The sequence below is a fragment of the Bombus vancouverensis genome, chromosome 7 (assembly GCF_051014615.1).
Source record: "Bombus vancouverensis nearcticus chromosome 7, iyBomVanc1_principal, whole genome shotgun sequence".
In the NCBI taxonomy this organism is placed as follows: Eukaryota; Metazoa; Arthropoda; class Insecta; order Hymenoptera; family Apidae; genus Bombus; species Bombus vancouverensis.
In genome coordinates, this window is record NC_134917.1 from 18329141 (window position 1) to 18347694 (window position 18554).

General features: G+C 30.1%; 3 protein-coding genes and 1 long non-coding RNA gene across 7 annotated transcripts; 1 reads left to right on the forward strand and 3 right to left on the reverse strand.

Annotated features, from left to right (window-relative positions):
* Window positions 1-792: 792 nt before the first annotated feature.
* Window positions 793-4130, reverse strand: LOC143302914 (uncharacterized). Its single transcript, XR_013058783.1, has 2 exons — window positions 3740-4130; window positions 793-1528 (listed from the first exon to the last, which is right to left on the reverse strand). It is a non-coding gene; the product is annotated as an uncharacterized LOC143302914 (long non-coding RNA).
* An 821-nt stretch (window positions 4131-4951) lies between these two features.
* LOC117155843 (uncharacterized) lies at window positions 4952-6669 on the reverse strand. The gene is made up of 6 exons (XM_033332289.2): window positions 6188-6669; window positions 5945-6123; window positions 5642-5879; window positions 5398-5567; window positions 5173-5307; window positions 4952-5103 (listed from the first exon to the last, which is right to left on the reverse strand). Exons 1-6 carry the CDS (start codon window positions 6446-6448, stop codon window positions 5055-5057), a joined length of 1032 nt encoding a protein of 343 aa, XP_033188180.1. The 5' UTR covers window positions 6449-6669; the 3' UTR covers window positions 4952-5054.
* A 1314-nt stretch (window positions 6670-7983) lies between these two features.
* Window positions 7984-13659, reverse strand: LOC117155516 (uncharacterized). The gene is made up of 8 exons (XM_076620006.1): window positions 13426-13659; window positions 13000-13161; window positions 12744-12918; window positions 12564-12665; window positions 12220-12491; window positions 8690-9742; window positions 8449-8584; window positions 7984-8349 (listed from the first exon to the last, which is right to left on the reverse strand). The coding sequence occupies exons 1-8, from the start codon at window positions 13587-13589 to the stop codon at window positions 8143-8145; spliced, it is 2271 nt and encodes a 756-aa protein (XP_076476121.1). The 5' UTR covers window positions 13590-13659; the 3' UTR covers window positions 7984-8142.
* LOC117156841 (uncharacterized) lies at window positions 10810-18517 on the forward strand. Of its 4 annotated transcripts, XR_013058827.1 has the most exons (6): window positions 14151-14302; window positions 14551-15052; window positions 15285-15880; window positions 15948-17144; window positions 17221-18227; window positions 18331-18517. XR_013058827.1 is itself a non-coding variant. In XM_076620173.1 (5 exons), exons 2-5 carry the CDS (start codon window positions 14560-14562, stop codon window positions 17905-17907), a joined length of 2973 nt encoding a protein of 990 aa, XP_076476288.1. In that variant the 5' UTR covers window positions 10810-10848; window positions 14551-14559; the 3' UTR covers window positions 17908-18517. The 4 variants fall into 4 exon arrangements, 3 of the variants coding, with proteins under 3 accessions (XP_076476288.1, XP_033190125.2, XP_033190135.2); XM_076620173.1 differs by lacking the exon at window positions 14151-14302 and adding an exon at window positions 10810-10848 and having other exon boundaries at window positions 17221-18517; XM_033334234.2 differs by having other exon boundaries at window positions 17221-18517.
* The last annotated feature ends 37 nt before the right edge of the window (window positions 18518-18554 follow it).

Genomic DNA, 18554 nt, shown 5'->3' on the forward strand with positions numbered 1-18554 from the left:
GTTTTTGCATCATACGAACTGTGGTAATGTTCTATCATTCTTGTATCACTTCCAACATTATCGATTTAACATAAAACATAGTTATAATATTGTTAGTGTTGGGAACTAGAGCTGGGTACATACGTGGATACATATATTGAAAATTACTCGTTTTGAGAATCAAAATTAGAAGAGTTTCGAAATGTAAATAAATCAAATAAGTATTTGTAATCTTTTCAAAGTAATTTTGTTCCTTATTATGCAGACTGTGTACATAAGTACACATTTATCACAGTCCTCAAATAAAGTTATTTATGATTTCGTATTAGCATTTTCGAAACGCGAATGGTTCTTTGCGTTGTATTAGCTTATGCGCTATCACGGTTAATATATCAGATTTAACATTTGTTTACTGTCTGGTGCCTGTTAAATATTTTGTACACAGATTCTTTAGAATGTTGAGATCATATTCCGGTTGCATACGGTTTCGCAATTATTATGTATCATTGTGCGTTAATTTTAACAATTTCTCCAATCCGAACAATTAGATAAGATCATTTAAATCGAATTTCAAAGTTAAAAGATCCAGAAAAATATTTTAAGCCGCAACAAATAACAGAGAATTATGACTTATATGAGGGCTATTAAATACAGCATCTAATTTTCGGCTCTTTGACTAAAAATGCGCGCCAATATTTGATAGATGCGCGCGCCGATACAAATAACTTTTTGGCAACGCGAAACATGTAAACCGGATAAAGAACTGCTGTTGTTTTAACCGGTAAAGAAGGGGAAAATATAAATGTAGGAAGATAAAAGGTAATTAAAAATTGTATTATGTACAGTTTACATCGTTCTCAATGATAAAAAAACATTAATTTCTGTTTATCGCAAGAAATAATCGAGAAAGAGATCTCATACTGTATAGAGAATGTTCATGATACGTTGACGATAAGCGATAAAATTTACATAAGTAAATAAATTTCTTTAATCGTGCATTTGTTCCACTTTTATCGTCGATAATCGTTGAACATAGCTGCGTCCACAAAGAGAGCAACTCCATGACAGTGTCTATTATCACCATACTGTCGATGGATAGCTCTCTTCATAGCGCGCGCCTTTTGTCGTTATCCTTCGTTTAAATCACTTCCTTGTGGCACCTAAAACCCTAAGAGTTTTTTTACATTTTATCAGCAATATTCTTTACAGCTATAGAGATTTTGATTTTCATAAATTGTATCGTCCTTAACGATATAAAACATTTGAAACGATGCTTCTATTAGAAAAAGAAATTTGACTCACATAAAGCATTTATATCTTATACAATATTAAGCAAGAAAACGCTGAAAGACAGAAAGTGTCGCCGTGGTGGAATATAACATGAGCATAGCAGCTTTGCTTGTTATCAAGGAGGTGCGAGTAACTTCTTCCTCTTTAGCGTTGCCACCTGATTGCGCGGTAAACATAACCTCCGTGCGTTAGCTCGTGCCATGAGTCGTTAACACTTCCTTTTCTTCTTCGTTCCGATGCGTTTGCCGAACGTTGAAACCTAAAAATACATTAAACTGCAAATCAAGATTCAATTAAGGCGATCAGTTCAAAGATCACGATATAACCTAATGATAAATTTCAAGTAATAACAAAACGTACGATACGCAGGGTCGCACTCTAAATTGATCGATAATTCTATCAATCCGCGATAAGTTCGAATAATTCGTTGTTTCGATAACTGTTATCAGATACCACTTAGTTAAAAAATCAATTGTGACTATTTTAGAGATATCCTATAATATAAAGAATCCCAAAGGAGCTAACAAACATCTACAGATCGAGGGAAAACTATACATTTGCAAAATACACTTACAATTGAAATTATCGTGAATTATCAGTATCCGTATAACTATACCGTAACAGTACGTTTGCTGTAATTAACGAATAATAACTAATTTCCAAATAAACTAAAATGAATAAACGCGTTAATTTTCCCAAGGTAGCACCATAGACTCAAAATCTTTATTTATTCAGTTGACATTTTTACTGATTCTGAGCAACTGCTTAAACAGACAAACATTTAATTATACCGGAGTTTGATTGTATTTATATACTATATTTTTCTTTTATTCCTTTTCTTATCATCTATATGATTTTCACAGGCAAAACCATGAACATTAAATCAATCACATGCAATAGCTAGGACGTTTATGATACCTTACCAAAGAGCGTCCGTATTCGTATGAACTTGATTAAAATAATTAAAAAATCGATAATACAGAATAATATGGTAAGTAGCTTAGCACGCAGCCTTCAACTGCGAAAATCTCATAATTATATCATAAGTCTTAAGTTTGTATTACGTCACAACAAAATTTATGCCTTTCCTCGTTATTTCGTTGCACAAAGGAAAACTAGACAAAGTTGCATAATGAAACGTTCAGCATCTTCAATAATTGCTCAGGCACATATCATATTCTTTTTTTAAATATTCTTCTATCGCGTACCCGAAGAAGAATCAATAAAAACACGTTTGTTAAATCTGACGACAAATATCGAATATCACCTTTGAGAGAAGCCAACGATTACACGTTATCAGTAGACGATGCGATAAAAGCGATAAAGAGTTGACTTGTACAGAGTACAGGTATTACCAAAAATCCTCAAGTAAAAGGATTTCGTCGCTCAATTTGCAAGCGACTTGTGTAATCTCGAAATACGATCAAATAAATTGAAATCTTTAATTACTTTCATTCTATACTTTATTCGAAATAATAAATTAACTGAACTTATTAACAGTTTTTCCTGGGAAGATCCTAATAAAGATTAGTTTCAACAAAGATAAAAGAAGATGGAATTAAGCAATACACTGATTCTCTTTATTCCATCGTAGTCTATTTACCGACTTTAATGAGTTTCACGTTATCCTCTTATTTGCGCGCTTATTTGCGAAAAAGTATAGTTTTATTAACATGCCAACGTGTAAAATATTTGTGTGCTTCGCTCGAAGAAATTGAATATTAAAAACATCGTTCTGAGATTTCTCTCGATTCCGATATTATAGCCATCTAAACAAATACGAGGCACGTTTAACATCGTTATCGCGGTAATTGTAACAATATCATTATCAACGCCAATGTATCTTCTGACGTGTTCATCAATTAAAATTACTATTTCGGACAAATATTCATCCAGATTCCTCGATCAGATGTACGATCCATCTACTACGTTATATTCAATATTTTGCGAGAACACCGTCATCACGATGAAAATACGAAATCTACGAACACTAACCGTGATATCGTAACAATGCGATATTTTCGCTTATCAAAGTATTTCTTCGATAGACAATGTCGCGAAACAAATATCTTGAATGCCTGAGAAACAACGTTATCGGGGTCGTTGTAAAATGTTTCATTACCGATGCCCGTACGTTACATAATCATTAGTTCAAGCGCGAAACTGACGTCGTGTATTCTCTAGTAGCAATTATATCCCTGGAATTTACACATGAAAAGACCACGGCACGAAGAATTCCAGCTGTAGGTACTTGAGGTTGCAGGAACTTCAGCAGCGATGGACATGAGCGCCTTCGACGAAATAAGACTTTTTCCCTTTTCTTCGAAATTCTTTATACAAACAGTCCTCAAACGTATTTACCAATTTCTATCGCATCTTTTTCATTTCTAATACAATGGCATTGAAGTAAACTACTTCCGGTATCTTTAGTCTACTTTGAGGCAAAGTTTGTGGCGGCTCAAAGACTTACCTGATCGGTACCCCTGAGTCCCAAAACCGTGAATGATCACGCTAGACTTCCGCATGAACATACATTCCGCTCGCAGCTTCTTCTCGTTGCACGTCATCGTGTGAGGAAAACGTAGTGAGGAATAACGAAGCTGTGAAAGGGGCGCGCAACGAACCAACGAGACGGATAATATAATAACCAAAAAACAACTCTTTGCAGAACAAACGAACGAAGAGGTTCAAGAACGAGTGACGTGGATGTCTCTCCGGTGCCACTCATATACTCTACCAGCGCTGATCTGACGTCACGGGTATGCTTCTTATCAGGTAGAAGCGCCAACACCTGTAAGCTCGCACCTGTATGCTTGAGCTTAGCGTCGATGGGAACGCCCTGAACTGAATTTTCTTACGAAAGATATTTCTGCACCAGAGATGCTACAATCGATGTATTTACTTGTAAGATTTCTTAACGCGAATCTCTATAAATATCTTCGTGGCAACATGCAGTCAATCGTCAGTTAGGTTTTCAAAAAAAAAAAAAACTCCATTTTTAGATTTGGATTCAGAATTGGATTTGAGAATAGAGATTTCGTATAAAATATAGTTGATGGAATAGGATTTCTATTCAGAAGGTTAAAGAAAAGTATAAAAAAAGAGTTCCGCTTGAGCCAAAACCTTCCTTTTCTTGTGAAAGTTTCTACGAAGATATGGGAAAGATGGTAGTATTACTTTGTTTGAACTATATCATATCATTCGAAAGGAAAAGATATACTACTACTTAGAAATAGTAGTGCATCAGTCTTATAGTTCCTTATAGTTTTCTCTTTAAGAAACTTTCCTTTCGTCCGATAATTGTAATTGAAAGAAAAACGATAAAGAAAAGTAAATAAAAGAATTGTTTTTAAACATCTCGTTTTTCTAATTTTTAGGGAAAAGTATGAATCTTCCGATGTAGAATTGACGAACGATATCAATAGCAAGAGTTGACGCGTTTACAGTGGTTTAGAGCAAACACAGGTTTTATAAAAGGGGAAAAGGAGGAAGAATAATGAGAGATAGAAACGAAACCGTTGCTTCCACGATGTCACGCGCGTTTACGTGGTGCGTTGCACCTTATCTCGTGTCCTAGTTACATCATCGCACACAGTTTTGTAGTTCTTACACAATTCCATTCGGAAGGAACTAACAAACGTCGATGATCAAATTATGATTCACCGGTGGAACCATTATACTTTAATTCATGATGTACAATCGTAATAAATTCGTTGAGTTTCGCTCCATTAAAGTTATCGAATGTTTCAGACTCTTAGAAGGCTATCGAAAGTTTTAAATTCTGATTAAACTGTAATGGTAGAACGACTACCAATGGGAGGCAGTGGTTTGCTTCTGAAAAGAAAGATCTTCTTTAATACTACTTTTGATACTTTTGTTTTCTCATGTAGCGTTCTTAAATACCTGCAGGCTTCGTGAAAAATTTTTCTAACTTGTTCGTGCATCTGCTTATAAGTCGCAAGGTCCTCAGCTTTGTCCTGTTGCACAGTGTCTAATCTAGCTTTCAACGCGAGGCATTCTTCTTGTAATAACTCCACTCTACATGGCGTTAGGAATTGTTAAATATATCTATGATTTATATATATTTATATGTTTTGTTTGTTTTTAAATGTTGCTTTTAAAGCTTACTTGAGCCGCATTTGTTCAGCATTCATTTCTTTATCACTAGCCTTCGACAATTTTGGTAATTTCGTTTTATAGCCAGTGTCAATTTTAACAATCCCTATTCTTTCTGTCTCCAATTTTCGTATCTTTAATTCCAACTTCGCCGATTTATCTTTCTCATTACGTAACGTGTTCTACATATATAATTCACCTAATTAAAAGTTCAAGCAACAGATAGAAAAAAAGCAATATAGCGTTGAAGACTCACAGAAAGAGTGTCAGCATAGTTTCTCTCTTTGTCCAGACGCCTGTTGAGGATTGTTATTAACTCCAGCAGTCTCTCTCTTTCAGCTTCAGCAGCAAAAGCCAAAGTCACATATTCGTTAGGTTCGCATGTACTTCGAGCGCTATGAGGAGGACCACTGTGGTTCAAATTACTTAATAACTCTTCAGGTTGTGCAATATTTCGAGATTTAATGTCCCATACGTTCGGGACTGTCCCATTTCTACAATAAATAACACATTTGTATAAAAGTGTATTTACACCTAATTTTCTCCAAGAATAAAGTACCTCAACTTATCTATCTCGATTTCTCGTTCTTCTAGTCTTCTACGCAACCGATCGATTTGAAGTTGCGCCGACTGCAAATCGTTCTTTAAGTTCGTGTACTCACGTTCGAACTTCTCTGCTCTACTTTTCATATCTATCTCGCGTTCTTCGTGTTTTATTTCGGTAGTTTTAAGCCGATTCTGTTAATTTCGTTTTCATTAACTTTAAGAGGAACGATCAATTTCAATATCGTCGTATACATACATTGAGTGTCTCGATTAAATGATTATCATGAGATCTCTTCTCATTTAATATGGCAATATTTCCTTTCGCAACATTCAACTCATGCTCCAGCACTTTTATTCTTGCCTTCGAAGCCTCTAGCTTCCTCTTGTATCCCTCAACGATGACTTCCGTTTGCCGAAGTTGCTTCGCTGAATCTTCTATTTGTCGCCGCCTCTCTTTCTCGACATTTCGAAGATTTGCCAAATTTTTCCGTTCTACAGACACTAATATACAAGACATACAGCTTATAAATAAAAACCTACAACTCCGGAATTTCGTTTTAATACCGATGGATGTCTTTTGCGTTCCTTCGTATTCCGACAATCTTGATTGTAGTTCCGTTATTTTTTGCTGTAGCAGGTGAATCTGTTCAGCTCTCCCTCGCCATCCAGATTGATTCAATAAATTATTCAAATTCACATTTACACCAATTTCGCTGTACAATAACTAAATTTTCAACTTTAAAAACTATGTATTGCATGCGCGCTCGCTTGTCTGTGTCCTATGTTTTTTTTATTTATGTATAAATTTTCCGATAAAAGTTTTGAAAACAATACCTTATGCAATTTATTAATCTCTTGTTTAAGACTGGCACAAATATTTTTGGATTCATAGAGCTTTATTTGAGTCTGTTGTAACTTTTCGTACAAATGTTTGATTCGATCCTCGTCTCCCTTCGGCTGACTATTCTTGGTACCTTTGTCAAGGATACCATCCTGTATCTCGATCATAATACGACGGAACGATGATGGAAGAATGTAACAGTATAAAAATGTCGTGTACGACTGAAAAATCTTTAATATAACTCACTCTTCTGAGAGGAGTCATCAGTTTTCGAATGTCTCCTTTCATGTCGCTCATTTTCTAATTCTGTTTCTTTGTTAGTTAAATGCACTTCTAGATTTTTGCACTTTGATTTAAGAACTTCAATCTCGGCTGTCTGTTCTCGACATTTTCTGCTGAGCTCGATGATCTTTGCTGTTGCTACTTCGTGAGGTTTTCCTAAAATTGTTGAATGCCCCCATTCTGCAATTCCTTGCTTTTTGTGAATTTTCTCCTCCGTCTCTTCGAGTGCCCGACGCAGACAACCATTTTCAGCAATTAAATCCTGTTATTTATTTTGCGATATTAATTTCACTTTATGGTGAAATCGATTTTTTTTTATACATATATATATTTAATATATCCTATAAATGTCATTTTGAAAGAATGATAAATGTATAAACTGTATTTATCCTAATTACCTGTATCCGATTCCTTAAAAATAAATTTAATTCTTTTGGGAATATGATGTGATCAGGTAAAATCTCCTGTGATGTGTTAAAGATATAAGTTCTTTTTACACTTATTTTACAATTATAATTATTTTATAAAATACTCATTGCAACGAATTCAAAAATAGTACCTCTGTTAATTCTTTGGGCCATGGAATCGTTACGTCAAAATCTAGAGAATTATTTATCTCATCTTGCAACGTTTTATCTATTATTTCTGATTTAGACATTTTTTATAACTTGTCAAAATTCGTTTCTAACCTTTCTTTATTATAAATTGAAGCTACAGTTCCTCAGTTACAATATTCAATATTAGAATTCCTATAAAAAAAAATAACCACATTTCTTTATATATTTACTAGATATAAATTTTGTAGTAATCTCTTTTTATGTTAACATATGAAGTTGAACTTTTGTTCCGATAAATGTATGATGATTTTATTCCGAAGTAGACGATAATTTCATGCAAGTTGGGTTAATATCATAAACAAATTAAACATGTTCTAGTAGATAAAACTTTTATCTGTATTATCCAACATGTAAGTCTTTACAATCAGTGATATTGATTACATAAAAAAACTTAATTCTAAATGTCCAAATAGGGAAATAGCGAAGATAGATTTAAACATTTATTTCAAATTACTTCTATTGATTTAACAATTATGTTTTCACCGTTCGCATATTTTGCTTTCCCTTGTTATTTGCATATTTCTGATTATATCTGTTCCTTCCACCTGCAAATTTTCCTGCCTTTTGCAGAGCATGTAATTTAAAGTTCTTTGCAACAGCTGTTTTCCTGTCAGGTCCAGAATATTGCACATTTATCCTTCTTCCATCAACAAATGAATGATTTAATGAAAGTGCTTTCTGTTAACAAATAAGTATAATAATGTGTAATTAAATATATACAGATGGTTAATTCTAATACTTAAGATAAACGAAGTATTAATTACTACATAAAATTACCTCATAATCTGTATTACTGGCCAGCTCAACATAAGCGAATCCACGTGCTGTGTTTGCATCTTTCCTAGGTATCCTAATATCGACTACTTCACTGACCTTAGTTAAGAAGTGTTTTTTAAGTTCTTCGTTAGTAATACTAAAATATAAGAATTTAATTATTAGAATATGTACATGAATATATATGTATACGCTTTGCATAAGAGAAATAGAAATATATATGTATATATATATATATATTTACTTATATGGCAAATTTCCTACAAAAAGGACATATCTTTTCTTCTTGCCATCTTCTTCTACATTTGCAGATTTCCCTTTTCCTTTTTGTACATTACTTTTTTTGATTTCATTATCTTTTTCTTGTTCGTTATTCTTGTTTTCACCCTTTTCTTCCTCATCGCCATCGTCGTCGTCGTCATCATCATCATCATCATCATCATCTTCTTCTTCTTCTTCTTCTTCATCATCATCATCGTTGTCGTCGTCATCGTCATCATCCTCATCACCTTCTTCTACATCAGTTCCATCATCATCTTCACTTAATTCATCATCTATCTCAATATCATCTTCATTTTCCTCATCTTCTTCATCATTGTCATCATTTTCCTCATTTTTTTGCTTTAAAAGAGTTTTACTTTCTTTAGCATTTCTCTTTTTACTCTCTTTATTTGATTTCACATCCACTTTCTCCTGCATCGACTTTGCATTTTGCATTTGTTTTTGTTTCACAATTTCTGGCTTTTCATTCTTTCCCTTTTCTACCTTGCCTACTCCCTCCTCTACCCGTAACCTTTTTTTAAGTGCTGCTAGTTTCCTCTTAGCACTTCTTGTGAGTTCCTCTCGTTTTTCTATTAATCCAATTCTCTTTTTTATGTCTTCAACAGATAAATTAGATGGTAACAAATATGTTTGCGACAATCTATTTTCTTTACGTTTCTTACGGTATTCTTGTCTCAATTTCAATAGTTCCGCTGTACTTAATGTTTTCTTCTTACTATTTTGCAAACTAAATTCATTTGTTTCCTTTTTCTTAGGATTTTGAACAATTCCTAAATCATTATTTTTCTTTTCATTTTTAAATTTCTTAGATGAATTCTTAGTAATTTGCTTATTTGGTTGTCCATTTTGCACAGTTCCATTTTCTGTTTTTTTCTTCTTAAAATCTTTATTGAGATATCCTGATGTTTCTGCTTTTTTTTCAGTTATCTCAGACACGCTCGCTGATCGTTTTTTTATATTTTTAACCATATTTGCTTTAGCCATTACTGCCCTATATGATATAAATACTGATTTGCTGTAAATGAAAAATAAAGAAATCAAGGACGCGATCATCTTTTACGAAGAAAAGAGCTAAATCTTGTCTCTGATAAATATACTGAGAACAAGTTTTATCTACTTGTTATGTATAATTTCCTATTCAACATATTTCATATAGTATATATATAATTTATGTTCCAATCATTTTAATTAAAACATGATATATATACTTAATATTTTAACAAAATATGAACTTGTATGCATATATATATATATATATGTATATATATATATGGTTAACAATATAATTGCAACTAAAACTGAAATTACTACTGCAAATCCATTTAGTTTTTACATTTACTTTAATTAATAATCAATAATTACTTCGATTAAAATAACATATAAGATACAGAGATACGTACTTTGTTAGTTTTACGAAATTAAACCAACTTACCTATCAAAACGTGGTCGTGCCTGCAACTATAGAGGTTAGCTTTAGCACGCGTCTCTCATATATCTGCTTAGAAGCGTACAGTTCCGATTTCGATTTGCAGAAATTACGCATGCGCGTTCATATTTTATTATACTTTTGTTATATATTATGACATTTATTTCTTAAATTATTCATATTTCTTAAAAACAATATTTTTTAAAGTGCAAATAACGATATATATGTAATTAAATAGTGCGTAATTAAATAAAATAAAATCTTATATTTTCACGTCACTTCCGTTATAAGAAAGGTTTGGTTTTGTTTCATATGTATATATGTATTTTTATAAATAATAGCAATTTTTATAAAGCATAAATAATTTCTTTTCAAATTATTAGCGCAACTATTAACTAGATAGCGTTTTTATATATGTATAATGTAATTAGTAATATCATTGTTAAATGTGTTTAATGTATATATATTATTTAATATTTAAACGTGGTACTTATAAAAGTACAACTGCTTTTTTTGTCTAAATATTTTATAAGCATAACAGGAAATTTCAATCTATGAATTTTAACAAACAAGACATAATTATTACATAATGCATTTATTAGGCAGTTAGCATTACAATTTTTGTACTATCTAGTTGAAAGTTGTTTCCTCATATAACAGTTTTTATGTAAACGTGTAGTTCCTATGCAAAGAATGTAAGCAGTATTACTTAAATATATGTATATCTGTCTGAAATTTAAACTCCAGTTAATATATTCATTGTAAATTAATTTAATACAACAAAATGTAATTAAATATATTTATGATCAATAATATTATTTTCTCTTGAAGCATGTATATGTGTAACATGCATGGAAGACATTTAATACTTCTAAAATAATTACAACGTATGATAAACTATTTATAGATATTATAAATGCAATGTGTCTCATATATTTTTATTAAGCTTATGTTTTTGACTTGATTTAGCATATGCCACATGTACAATAACCTAAAATTTCGTTTCGTATTAAATAACCATTATAATAGTTGAATACAATGAGTTACATGTAGTTATTAAAAATTATTTACAATTACGAGGTTTGTTGTTATATTAATATCTTTATTTCTGTATTAGAAAATATAAAAGAAAGTGTAACGATTAATTAAGACTACGAAATTTTATGAGTACAATTTACAATATATCAAAAACTTATAACTTGCAGTCATAATTTTATGAAATAATTTAACTCGAACGAATTTCTTCTTCTAAGAAGTGCATTTAGCGTTGTATACAAAATTTGCAGTTTTATAAAAGCAGAAAATACATTGTACAATACAATCATATAAAAAATGTTAAAGCTATCTAATAAATCCTTAACTATATAAGAAATCTGAAAAAATAAGAAAAATGGGAGAAACAGTGTATGTATGTATAAATAATACATGGTTGTTTTGTAATATGGTATATAGAATTTATAAATAAAAAATTTGTACAGGAAAAAATATATTAATTACTTAAAATTAACTATGTTAACAAACATTTAGATTATTTTATGTGAAAATTCTTAAAAAAAATGTAATGAAATGCTGTTGAAAAAAATAATCATTCTATCATTTTATAATACCAAAAGTTTAGTAAAAATAATAGTAATACAATAATAATTGTGACACAATATCTAATACGTACAAGCAAGGAAAGATTCTTTGTATTTGGAAGCGATGATATTATAAATTTACAGTAAAATATTCCGAATCTTACTTTTTAGTATTATGTGTGATTAATGTTCTATAATGTTAAAAACGATACCTGAGGTTAGTTATTTTGCATTTAAAATTTTTTATGCAATATTGAAATTCAGCTGTCATATTTGAAAATATTTTGTATGCTTCATATAACTCTAAATTATTAATACAATCGATTATTTCCATCTTTGCTCAAACCCTTAACATTTTTTGACACACATAAAATATTTATGTATTGCTCTTGCTATTCTCATTTACCAAAATGGATTAACATTAAAATGTGCTATTATTTGTCATTTTTACCAGACATTAGATATTTACATACAATAAACTAGTATGTCTAATCAGCTTTACGTGGCTTACGTTTACGAACATTTGGACTGCTTGGTTCAGTTTTGGAATCTTTATCTGCATCTTTTTCTTTTTCTTCTGTCTCTGATCCCTCTTGCTCTGATTCCTCATCTACTAAATCATCCTTAACATGTTCAACAATTTCTTCATCCCGTATACTTTTCTCTTGCATAAATCCACCTGATCCATCTTTTTGTTTCTTTTTGTTTTGAAGCACCACAGGTTTCGGTGGATATATAAAATCAATCAAGCAAACGATAAACTACAAGATATAAGTAACAGTTAGTTTCACTAGTTTTAGTTTAAATGATTCAATTTTATTATTCAAGCTTACCAATCCCAATATTGCACCCGAGACAATGGTAGCAATGGCAATAATCAAGTAACTTCCCCATGTAGGTAATCCAAAATCTTCCATAAACCTATTGTGTATTCCCTATAAGAATAATCAAATTGTTTTATAATGCATTTAAAATTTATATTAGTCCCATTAACATTTAATTTAAATCTTCACCCGCAATACTTGTGAGATTTGAAAGAATTGACCAATAACAGACATCTGAATAGATGTTGGACTTTTCCAGCCAGGAATTGGTTCAATCTTTTCCCAAGTTTTCTCAGACACAAATTCAATTAATGAATCTTTATCTCTAGGGCTCTTATACTGCCTAAATATACCATTTTTAACACTAGAGGAAATATTAAAATGTAATTAAAAATATTTAGAACTTTAAATCATATTATTCTTTTTCCAAAATAAAAAATCTTACTGATATATTGTTGGCAAAGCTGTAACCATAAACCTTCCGCTAAGTCCTGGAGAATCAGTCACATCAACTTTTCCTACATTGATATTTAAACTTTCCTTTTGTGCAGCAAGATGTTCCCAAATTGGTTCCAATGTTTTACAAGCAGGACACCATGGAGCATAGCTAAATCACAAAATAGTCTAGTTATAAATACATATATTATTTTAAAATACAAATAGGTTTCAATAAAATATTTCTTATAGCTTCCTCCTTATATCTCCAATTTGCTTCCAATAAAAATTTTCTTTTGTCTTTTATAATACTTTTATAAAACTTATAGATTTTATACAATTTCAAATAAAACATTAACATACGTATATACAAATGTTTTCAATATGACTTTCGACACGCCATCAAATTTAACGACATTGAACCAATTCAACTTACAATTCCACCATCCATTCTCCGATGAGCATACGATCCCAATTTTCTTCGGTAAGTTGTTCAGCGAAAAAGTTCTTCGACGATGTCTGAGCATTTGCATTTACGAGACCCAAAGATAAGCAACAGCATGTGATATAAAATGAAAAATTGAATTTAGTGTACGACATTTTATGTTAACTAATATCCACCGGTGATACACGCTGCCGGTCACTGGAAGAAGCACGAATTCAATCTGTTATAGTTGGTAGTTGGTAACAATAGTAACCAAGTTTCTTTTATGATGTAGAATGTAGAGAAATATTATATCAGATTTAATACCCTAGGAACGAATAATAACTATAATTAAATTTTTTAATTATAGTTTAATATATTGGTATAATAGGAAAGATGAATAGTTGTCCTCTTGGTCCATTTAAATTTAGATTTAAAGATATATGTATAATATAACTCCATAATATTCCGTCTTTTTTTTTTTTTTTTAAGAGCTGCTTTTTAATTTAATCAATTAAACATTTTGGAATAAATTCTCTAATTTATAAGATCAAATTTATGTATCTTAAAATTCTTAATATAACAAGTTCTATTAACGTTACTTAACTGGTAAACTTTTTCATGTATAACTTATATAGATTATTTGTATAAATTACAATATTCAACAAATTAATTATGCTTCTTAATAATGTTTCAAGTTATCAATTACTAAAATTGTAAATGTATCTCAATGTTAATGTTCAATACGAATATGAGTATGAATAACCCTTAAGTATAATATGTATATTTATTGCATCATTCTCATACGACGTCTCTGAAAAATTTAGTGAACAAATTTTATTTGCTTGTTATTTGAAACCAGAATCTTTCAAAAATACGTAAATAAAAAGTATGTTTTAATTTTACTGAATCTCACATTTTGTTATTTTAATAAGTGTATTCCTATCGTATATTTATAAATATAATAACGAATGTAAATATCTTTTGCCTTTAATATTCAGGAACATAAATAGTTGTGTATTGTTAATGCATTTTCTTTTATCATTTTATTAATTATATTACATCTATTTGGAAAAAAATATACGTTTTTATTATATAATTTATAAGTAGTTTTTTAAGAATATAAAAATTTTATAGGTGAACAATATGTCTGCTGTTTATCCAATTTTACCTAAATTGGTTGAACGAGATGGTTTTGATGATGAAGATTTAACAGATATTGATGATGAGGTATTCATTAGAGATGGAAAAAATGGCTTCAAATTAGATGATGATTTAGGAGTTAAACAGCCTTTAATGGCACCTCGTAGAAGACGTAAAAGGTCATATAATTTTGCGACATATGGATTATTAAATAGGACTGGCTTTGGTCTTATGGGATTAATAATATTGTTAGGCTTAATTATATTATGCATATATGCCATAAATATAATTCCTGGACGAATGTCAATCTTGAAAACTTGGTTATCACGTGATCTTAAAGATTCATTACATGAATCTAACGAAATACCATGCACATCTCTTGCATCAAAGATTTTATGGACTAGATCATTTCCAAAATTAACATCTGAATCACCGATAAGAAGCAATGATGTTAATGGTGATGGAGTTGAAGATATTATTATTGGATTTAGTACAGGTTCTTATCTCTGAACAAGTGTATTTCAGCTTAATTTCTTAAAATAATTTTTTATGTGTTTTAGTAGTATTAAATTTTTAGTATATTTACCTTTTGATTTACAGGTCTTAGATTTATAGTTTTATGATTTTGCCAAATATTTCAGTTTTTGAGGTATATCATTTTTGTAATATATCTAGTTGTAATATTTACATTTAATTATAGTAAACAGTAACATTATTTTGATATACAGGACTGGATATGATGGACATTTCAGAATATATTTGTGCATTCTACTTTGATGGACAAGTTCCATGTTTTGGCGGAGTTCTAGCTTTAAATGGAAAAACAGGAGATACCCTTTGGGTACATTGGACGACTCATGCTATTTTTTCAGTTGATTGTGGTATAGACTTAACAAATGACAAAATTAAAGATTGTATTATATGTGGTCGAGGTGGAATACTTCATGCAGTTAATGGCTATAATGGAGCTAGTATATGGAAAACACCAGTTCGAGATTTATCAGTTTCAGAAGAATGGAAACTCTCAGATATCTATGATGCTAAATTTATTGCTGATGTTGATGGAGATGACATTGGAGATATTATTGCATCACACACTATACAATCAAGAGAAATTCATTCAAGTGAAATTCTTATGATATCAGGAATCAATGGAAATATTATACACAGTTCAGTTTTACCAGATACAGAGCAATTGTTTTTAGCACCTCAGAAATTAGTCCATCCAGATGGAGAAAATATTTTTGTCGTTGTTACTAGTAGTAAAAAACAATCGGGTGGATTGTACGTAATTTCTCAAGCGAATTTAATGTATAATAACTTGGTAAGTTCCTTAAATATTTAAAGATAACTTATAAATAGATTATTATACAATTATATGTATGTTATAGAAACTACAAAAACTTCACCATAACACAGGAAAAGGAACTTTGCTACCTCCAATTTTGGTAGATGTAACATTAGATGGAATTGAAGATATTGTTGCTGCTATGTTTAACTCTACAATAATAGTTTATAATGGATTAACTTTTGAACCTATTTGGAATTATACAGTACCTAATTCTGAAATAATAAGTATACCGATTCCTGGTTACTATAATGATGATAATATTCCAGACTTTATGGTAAAACATCAGATAGGTTCGGGTTTTCCAACATATTACTACACAGTTGCAACAATCATAGATGGAAAAACTGGCAAATCTTTATTAGAAAAACCAATAGAAGATAGTTTAAGTAGAGAAATGTCTGGCCTATCTGTTACCGTTGAAGGATTTGGGAATGATTGGTTTTTATATTGGTCAGTTGATTGTCTAAACTATGAAGGAATTAAAGAAAATTATCAGTTCTTAAGAAGTGAAGATTTTATATCTGAATCACGCGCTGATGTTTGTAAACTACGGTTTAACTCTACTTTAATTACAAATTTATATGCTTTAAGCCAACATGTTGGACCACCTGGTATATCATTATATTTTTCTGAAGACTGGAAGTCATTAGAATATAATAATTCTATGAATGTTAGAATAGAATTACCTGAAAATACACCTTTTGTATCTGAACGATCGCCAAAAATATATGAAGATAAAAATAAAAAAGATAGTTCCAAACAAGAACAGGAAGATTCTCATGAAACTTACGAACAATACACACAACAGAAAAAATTTACTCCTATTGGTAGACAAAATAATGTTTTGAAAAATGAGAATGAATGGACTCAGAATATTATACAAGCAAGTAAAGATTTTGATTTGTTATATGATGAGAATAATAAAATTAACATACAAAGAGAACAGCCAATAGATTACCAACAAGAAGATGAAGTACGAGAACAAAGAAGCGACAATAATCTCAAATTTACTAATCAATTTGATAAGAGAATAAATAATTCTATGCGAAAAAATATGATGCGTAATGATGAAACGGACATTACGAATAGTAAGACAAGTACACATGAAACCTCTCATAACTTAGACATTGAAAACAATGCAAGTGATGGAGAAACTAAAATATTAAGTAAAAGAACAATTAATTTGTTGCATTATGACGCAAATAAAACAAAAGAAACAACTGATCAAACTTTTATAGTAAGACTATTAATTTGTAATAAGATTATTAAAAATTATATTTTATAGGAAAAAAGTACAGAAAAATTTTTTTTAGGATGTAGAAACCTACACTCGTCAGATTTTTAATGTTGCACTAAAAGAAGAAGAAGAAGAAGAAGCTGTTGCTATAAAAAAAATTCCTAAACAAAGATCATTGGAAGGTCAGAATAAGAAAAAGGATACTGGCATAGATTTAAAATTAAAATTAGAATATAAATCTGGATCAAAATTAAAAAAACAAAAAAAAAAGCGGGATATAAAAGCTAACAATCAAATGTATTCAGTACATGGTATACAAAAACAACCACCAACTGGAATATTATTACCATCTATTTTAAAAACAGAAGGAATAAGTTCTATTGATTTAGTATTCTCTACATTTTGGTTACCGTCTTCTGAGGCATCTGTAATATTAGTTCAAGAAGATTTTAATTGTATTCATTGGAAAACATTGCTTTCCGAAAAAAATTTTCAGTATAAACAAAATGATGATATTATTAAAGAATGTTTAGGTGAACGAGGTATCAATTATAAAGCAAATCTGGAAACGAGCAACAAAAAAGATTTAAAGATTTCCCTGGGACAAATGACAATATATAGGATGAAATTAGAATGTATGTGTCCAGAAGATATGTTACCCAATCAAAGTTGCAAAAATATATCTTTGCATCAGAATTGGCCTGAATATTTAGGTTCAGATGGAAATGGATATTTTAAATCATTTTATAAAACAAATTTTTAAATAAGATAGTTATGTTTTCCATAAAGAGCATTAAATCCATTAAAATATTAATACTATTTTATATTTTATTTTTTAATAATAAATATATATTTCTTTTTTATAGGAATATATAAAATTTATCAGAAATATTAGATTTTAAACACTAACATTATAAACAGAATTCAATGAACTACAACTATATATATTATTATTTTTTTAATATATATTTATTATGTAATAAAAGAAATCATTATATATACAAGATTGTAGTACCTACAATGTGGTGCTAACATTCTAAAGATACAATGTTATTGCCTAACTGATATGTCACATAATGATATGTACGTATGTGTGTCTATAATTTATATAACTTACATATGTATAAGTTATAAGATTGTCAATTGTTGTAATATTAATTTATGTACAATATATTCTATTTCCAAGGTATTTGTAATGTTTAACATAATGATATGGAAAATAACTTATCGGTTGTTATTATGTGTAAAATACTGGTATTATATGAAACAGATATCACAACCAGTGTAGTTTTATTAAAACTTGCTAAAAATATTGTTTGTTACTGATATAGTAACGGAATAAAACTCTACTATATGATTCTAAAAAGTCTGAAGCTAGGTGTTTGATCAATATCCATTTGATACAGAAGT

What these genes read in the sequence shown, in the direction of transcription:
- LOC117155843 (XM_033332289.2), bottom strand. Translation starts at nt 6,448, where the DNA reads ATGTCTTGTATATTAGTGTCTGTAGAACGGAAAAATTTGGCAAATCTT. An exon ending in ATTTAATCGAGACACTCAAT is followed by an intron (nt 6,124 to 6,187) that starts GTATGTATACGA and finishes CGAAATTAACAG; the next exon opens with AATCGGCTTAAAACTACCGA. An exon ending in ATCGAGATAGATAAGTTGAG is followed by an intron (nt 5,880 to 5,944) that starts GTACTTTATTCT and finishes TATTTATTGTAG; the next exon opens with AAATGGGACAGTCCCGAACG.
- LOC117155516 (XM_076620006.1), bottom strand. Translation starts at nt 13,589, where the DNA reads ATGTCGTACACTAAATTCAATTTTTCATTTTATATCACATGCTGTTGC. An exon ending in GGAGAATGGATGGTGGAATT is followed by an intron (nt 13,162 to 13,425) that starts GTAAGTTGAATT and finishes TTTGTGATTTAG; the next exon opens with CTATGCTCCATGGTGTCCTG. An exon ending in GCTTTGCCAACAATATATCA is followed by an intron (nt 12,919 to 12,999) that starts GTAAGATTTTTT and finishes TATTTCCTCTAG; the next exon opens with TGTTAAAAATGGTATATTTA.
- LOC117156841 (XM_076620173.1), top strand. Translation starts at nt 14,560, where the DNA reads ATGTCTGCTGTTTATCCAATTTTACCTAAATTGGTTGAACGAGATGGT. An exon ending in ATTTAATGTATAATAACTTG is followed by an intron (nt 15,881 to 15,947) that starts GTAAGTTCCTTA and finishes TGTATGTTATAG; the next exon opens with AAACTACAAAAACTTCACCA. An exon ending in CAACTGATCAAACTTTTATA is followed by an intron (nt 17,145 to 17,220) that starts GTAAGACTATTA and finishes AATTTTTTTTAG; the next exon opens with GATGTAGAAACCTACACTCG.